This window comes from Manihot esculenta, chromosome 13 (genome assembly GCF_001659605.2).
Source record: "Manihot esculenta cultivar AM560-2 chromosome 13, M.esculenta_v8, whole genome shotgun sequence".
NCBI lineage: Eukaryota > Viridiplantae > Streptophyta > Magnoliopsida > Malpighiales > Euphorbiaceae > Manihot > Manihot esculenta.
The window spans coordinates 28,743,630-28,750,543 of record NC_035173.2 but is presented as its reverse complement, the minus strand read 5'-3'; the positions used below and the strand labels follow the sequence as shown (position 1 = coordinate 28,750,543).

At 29.1% G+C, this 6,914-nt stretch overlaps 1 protein-coding gene across 1 annotated transcript; it reads left to right on the top strand.

The window, feature by feature from the left end:
* Positions 1–3,978: 3,978 nt before the first annotated feature.
* On the top strand, positions 3,979–6,173 carry LOC110630160 (homeobox-leucine zipper protein ATHB-6). The gene is made up of 3 exons (XM_021777508.2): positions 3,979–4,615; positions 4,869–5,251; positions 5,320–6,173. The coding sequence occupies exons 1-3, from the start codon at positions 4,555–4,557 to the stop codon at positions 5,812–5,814; spliced, it is 939 nt and encodes a 312-aa protein (XP_021633200.1). The 5' UTR covers positions 3,979–4,554; the 3' UTR covers positions 5,815–6,173.
* The last annotated feature ends 741 nt before the right edge of the window (positions 6,174–6,914 follow it).

Below are 6,914 nucleotides of genomic sequence, written 5' to 3'. Positions count from 1 at the left end.
TTCTGATGATAAGGTCATAAAAAAAATATATAAGAAAAGGAAAGTGATCGTAAATTAAATCATGCATGTAATGTGAGTTTCTTGTTTGTTGTCAACTTAGCAAAAAGAGTGGAGACAAAAGGATTTTAGAGAAAAAGAGAATAAGCAGAGGGAGATGTTATACAATTATTGATTTCATCTACTTTGAAAAGAAAATTCGTAAAGGAAGGGAGCAAGTGAGGTAAATAATTCAATGTGGCATCATGTGCTTATTGCCTTTAGAAGAGAAAAGATCTAAACAGAAGACTGACTTACCTAACAATAATCTCCTCCCATATATGTTATGATTCAAACTCATGATCTTGATTTTAATACTAATTATAGAATCAAGTATTTATTATCGTGTCAAAATAGCGTCGGATTGCAAAAGTCATACTTAAAAAAAATTTAAATAGGATATTAGTCTATCTGATAAATAAATATACACTCGACTTCGTATATAATTAAGTTTTATAATCATTATATTAAATATTCATATCGAGATTTATGTAAAATCAATTAAAGTATTTATATTAAAAATATGAATCTAAATGCAATTATTTGATTTAACCATTATCAAATTTGTTCTTATATAAAGTTCAACCAACTTAGAAGAAAAATGAAGTTGTTCCTGCTTTGAATTTGTAAACGAATGAACTCTTGGGTTTTAATGCTGAATATCTGTAAAATCAAAAATTTTTTTATTTAATAAATAAGCTTACAAAATTAACTCTGATTTTAACTCATTTAATAAATAAATTTAATTAATTTAAATTTTATTAAATTTAATTTTAAATAACGTATAAGCGGTTGGATTTATTTAGACTCCATTTATTTCATTAAAAATATTTTTTTAAAAAAATATTTTTCATATTACCTATTTTTTGAAACAATCAAAAAAATTGGTCAATAAAAAACATTTTCGATAAGTCATATTTAAGGTAAATAACTTTCTCTTTTAAAAAACAAATTATTTACTTTGATATTCTTATTAAAATTTGTTATATAAATTTATTAATAAAATTTATTTTTAAATTAAAATTAAATAATAAAAAATAAATTATTTTATTAGAAAATATAATATTTTTTATAAAAAATATTTTTTAAAATGTAAATTATTTTTCGTAAATAAACAGAAATTCTAGAGTTTGTAGACAATTTTCAATTTCGTCACATGCTGGTCTGGTGCAAGAGGGGAGAGAGAAAATAGTAACGGATGAAGACTTAAAAACAGTTGGCTACTGGACTTGGGTAGTTAAAGCAAACAATTGTGGGCTTAATAAAACTAGGCTTAGGTAGTTAAAGGCAAAAGTTTGGAACTAATTATGAGCTGAAAAACTTACATAAGTTTGGTTAATTTATTTTTTTAATAAATTTAATTTAATTTAATTAAACTGAAATAAATAAATAAACTTTAAATATATCTAATTTAATGAACTAAAAGACCAAAAAAAACCTAAATGAAAAATGAAATTAAAAATTTTAGTGTCAGTTTTTTTAGTGAGATAATTTAAGTTTGTTCACCCATAAATATTGCTTATTAAAATTAAATTAAACATAGCACTATTCTCAATAATATTTTACAAATATGAAAATATGTTAGAGATAATATTAGTTCGATTTTAAAATTATAATTAAAATCAACCATTTGAATTTATTTTCTATTATAATTCTATTAGAGATAATATTGATTTGGATTTGAAATTACAAATCAAAATTAACTACTTGAATTTATTTTCTGTTATAACTCTGTTATTTTGTATTGGTTGAAATTTTTGTATATTGGATTCTCATATATTTATACCATACTCATATATTTTTATAGTATCAGAGTCTGATTTAAAAAATCTCTCAATTTTTTTTTTCATTTCTTCCATTTCAATTATGGCTAATCGTTGTACTCAGTTTCTATTAAAACTTACCGTTATAAACTAATCGACATGGAAAGTTCAAGTTTCTTCTCTACTTAAAGGTCACAATCTTATGAGGTATGTTTTGGGTACTGTCCAAATTCCTCTTACGTGTGTTACTCAAGAAGAAAAATAGGTTTAGGTTTTTAATCTAGATTATGAATATTGGAAGTGTCAAGATCAATTAATTCTTACTGCTATTTGATCTTCACTCTCGTTTTCAATTATGAATGTAATTGTTGATGCTGAGATTTCTGCAGAGACGTGGAAAAAGCTGCAGATTACTTATGCAAATAAGTCCGTTACCAGAATCGTAATAAATTATATCTCGTATGAAATGAGATTGTTTCAGTTTTTTTTTATTATCTTAATAATGTGAAAAATATAGCTAAGGAACTCTCTTTGTGATATTGATTTGGTTCAGGTTCTAGAAGGTGTTGGACCTGAATTTTGCGATATCGCTACTGCTAGCACAATACTTTCCTTTGATGAGCTTCAAGATAAACTGTTAGCTCATGAGTTGTATAAAATAGATTGATCACTAATCATGTTTGAAAGTCGAATTATAGCAAGTCTTCATCCAAACAAGGCTCCTATGGTCGACAATTTGTTCCTCCGATTAATCAATTGGACATATATTTGAATGGTATGGGGCAGGTTTATCTATTACTCATGTTGGTTCTGGTACTTTACTCATGTTGGTTCTGGTACTTTTCCTTTACCTTTTGTTTATACCAAAAGCCAAAACAAATCTTATATCTATTCTTCAATTCTGTGATTCTAATCAAGTTTTGATTAATTTTTTTCTCGATTTTATCTCATACAAGATCAATCCACAGAAGAGACTCTAGCCAAAGGCTTGCTTGACCAGTCTTTTTATTTTATTATTTATATACGTGTCAGAATTCTATTTTTCATTCCAAGATGAAACATCTTGAAATAGATATTCACTTCATTCGTGAATTAATTCAACAAGGAACTCTTTGTATTTTTCATATTTTGTCTAATGATCAATTAGCTAATTTATTAATAAAATTATGAACAAAAATAAAGTTTTATATTAACAGGTCCAAGATTGGTCTTCATGATGGATCCTCTTGCGAGGAGTGTTAATTGGATTTTAAAATTACAAATTAAAATCAACCAATTGAATTTATCTTTTGTTATAACTCTATTAGTTTTGTGTTTGTTGAAATTTTTGTATATTAAATTCTCTTATATCTATTTATACCACCTCATATCAAAAATAAAATAAATTTTCATTCTGATAAAATTTTTTTAAATACACTTTACTATTATAAATAAATGATATTAGAAAGTTCTAGAAGAATACGTTTAGTCAATTTTAATCGAAAATAAAATTTTTAAAATTTTATTTTAAATAGTAGTATATTGAATATGAATTATTTTAATAGAATATTATTTTTAGCTCTTAAAGTTTGAAAGAATTAGATTTTTTTAATTAGTCTAATTAATAAAAATTTAATATGTTTAAATTTATTAAAATAGAATTACATTTTTACTAAGATTTAATTTTAATTAAGTTAAAATTAATATAGTATAATGTATTAAATTTAAATTTATAAAAATATATATATTTTTTGAAATCTGAAAATATATATTTTATTCACCTTTAGGCGTTTAAATTTATTAAATGCTTGGAAAAAAACAGTGCGAAAATAATAAGACGAGCTTATACGTAAGAAATCCTCGATTAATCGCACCGACCAGGCTGTAGCGACAGGCGTGTGATCCGCGGACGCCAAACAAATCCCCGTGAGCTAAACTGGAGCTGAGCCGTTGATCACAGTCAAGCTTCAATATTAGTCTCTCTCTCTTTACAGAAGAAAAGAAAGAAAAATCTTTTCACCGAAAAAGGGTCTATAAACACAAACCGGCAATAGCCGGTAAACCAGAAATTTCATTTGGACTGAATTTTGGGTTCATTTCATTTTGTGTTTACCTAACCCAAGTCAGATTTTAACCTTATAGGCTAGTCTCTACACAAGACCCACTTTTGGTTTATTTAAAGAGAAACAAATTGTGAAAGACCAGCTGGGTTGTGAACCACTTCCCTCATCTCCCTCTTTCGCCATACCCCTCGATACCCCCTCTCTCTCTCTCTCTCTCTCTCTCTGGTCTTCTCTGTAGATGAACAGCCATAGCCCATTAAGAAAAGAAACTCAAATTTCATAGCCAAAAAAATAAAACTGATTGAGTAATGATGTAGAGAGAGAGAGAGAGAGAGATAACTTCTCTTGTGGGTTGGGTTTGAAAGATAGCTTTACCTGTTGGGTTTTGTTTTGTGTTTGTGTTTGTGTTTGTGTTTCTTTGTTTATTTCTTTTGGATGGGTGCAGAAGGAGGAGGAGAAGCAGCCGTAGAAGTGTTGAAAAAGGAGAAAAATGGGAGAGACAAGAGAGAGCAGTGGCGGTATAGTTGTATGCAGCAGTACTATACAAGTTTGTCTAGCTGCATACATAAAAATTCTCCTTACAAGTGAAAAAAATCTCGTACCTTAACAAAGTAAAGAAAACAAAACACTCACTCACTAAAATTCACAAGCTAGATCTCTAAACAAAGATCTTGTCTTTGTTCTAGAGTTCTGTTCTTTCTTTCTTTAGAATCATGAGCAGACTTGGCAGCTCTGATTCTCTTGGTGCTTTAATGTCCATCTGCCCATCCACAGGTTCTTACACACAACTCAAAAACTCCTTATTACTTTCTGCCCCTTTTTAATGCTTCATGTCAAAAATTCAGACATCCCCACATGTGCCTGTCTTCTTCTTTCTTAATAACATCACCTTGAATCTTTAACTCTTTAACTATTTATTTTCCCTTTCAAGACTTGCTATGCTTTTCAACTTGACTTTCGCTTTATTCTCTTGAGTATAATAATGCTTTGATTCATCCCACTAACTTGTTAATGATTCTGTCTTTAGACGAGCACAGTCCGAGAAACAGCAACCATGTTTATGGGAGAGAATTTCAGTCCATGTCCATGCTTGATAGCTTAGATGATGAAGCTTGTGTCGAAGAATCAGGCCATGTTGCTGAGAAGAAACGGCGGTTAAGTGTAGATCAAGTTAAGGCCTTGGAGAAGAACTTTGAGGTTGAGAACAAGCTTGAACCAGAGAGAAAAGTGAAGCTAGCTCAAGAACTTGGCTTGCAACCAAGACAAGTGGCTGTTTGGTTTCAAAACCGCCGTGCACGGTGGAAAACTAAGCAATTGGAGAGAGACTACGGTGTTCTTAAAGCCAATTATGAAGCTTTTAAGCTCAATTTCGAGTCTCTCCAACATGACAATGAAGTTCTACTCAAAGAGGCAAGTGCATAATTTCCTTGTCAATGTCCTTAGAGCATTTTTTTTTAAAGCTTTTGCTTGTGTTGCAGGTAAGAGAGCTTAAGGCGAAGCTCAACGGAGAAAAGACAGAGAGCAACGTTTCTGTTAAAGAAGAGATAATCTTAGCAGAATCCGATGATAAAGCGAGTGAAGAAGAGCCACTACTTTTGGGATCAGAGGTGAAAGACCTGAATTATGAGAGCTTCAACAGCGACAACAAAGGAGTACTAGAGGCTTCTCTTTTCACAGAATTCAAAGATGGGTCATCAGATAGCGACTCAAGCGCCATCTTGAACGAAGACAACAGTCCAAATCCAGCCATTTCTTCTTCAACTGGGATTCTCCAAAACCACCTGCTAATGATGTCTCCTCCACCACCATCATCATCATCATCATCATTCCAGTTCACAAAAACGACAACGTATCAAACCCAGTTCGTGAAGATGGAAGAACACAATTTCTTTAGCAGTGAAGAGGCGTGCAATTTCTTCTCTGATGAGCAAGCTCCAACTCTTCAATGGTACTGTCCTGATCAATGGAATTAAAGAAACAAAAGAAAAAACAAAATAGAAGTGGAGAATCTATGTAATCTAAAAGCTCTTTACGATCTGATCTCCATTGTTGAAAAAGTGAGAACTGGAGAAATGGGTCCACGAGCATACCAAGGAAGAATATGAGAAGAAAAAAAGGAAGAAGCACAGCGAGAGGGGAGCACGTGGGCGTGTCGTAACGACAATAATTATCTGTGTAAGCCGTGCGGGAATGATTAGGTCGTAATTGGAGGCTCTCTGCTGTAAAAAAGTTAAAAAAAGAAAAAAAAAATCTACAGAGCTTTGAATCCATGGGGAAGAATTCCTGTAATGGAGAAATAATGATCACGCCTGATGCTTTCTTTTTTTTTTTTTTTTTTTTCTCTCTTCTTCACTTTTCACTTCTATCTATGTTCTCTCTTTCTCTTCTTTTCATTAATCATGAATTCATGGGTTATTTCTTCTTTTTTTTTTTTCCAAAAAGAAAAAGAAAGCCCAAAAGGGGAAATTTCAAGCATTCCATTGAAAATTTCTTCGGGGTCACAGGTATTTTTCACTTTAAAAAAAAAATTATTATATACAAATTTTTTGATTTTAAAAAATATATTATTCAGATATTTAAAAAAAAATAACATTAATTTTAATTATAAAATATTATAAAAAAAATTTAAATATATCCAACAGAATTGTCTGGTTCACAGTAAAACATAAAATAAACCAAGGAATTAACTATTTTATTTTCCCTTTTATTTCCTAAAAATTATAAGATGAAATTAATTTTTAAATGCATTCCCTAAAGATTTATAGTTTAATTTTATTTATGTAGTTCTTCAAAAAATGTAAATCCATCTAACGGAAATTAATAATTTTAATTAAAAAGCATAATTCAAATATTAAAATAAAGATTTATTTTTTTAAAATATTTTACTTTTGGTATAAATAGTTTTACTTTTTCTTTAAAAAATTAATATGGTATGAAAAAAGCACAATTTATGGTACAAATTTATTAATATTTCTTTAATTTTAATTTTTTTATAAATATATAAAAATTTATTAATTTAATTAATTTAAATTCACACGAAATAAATTTATTAAAATAGTAAACTTTTTAAATT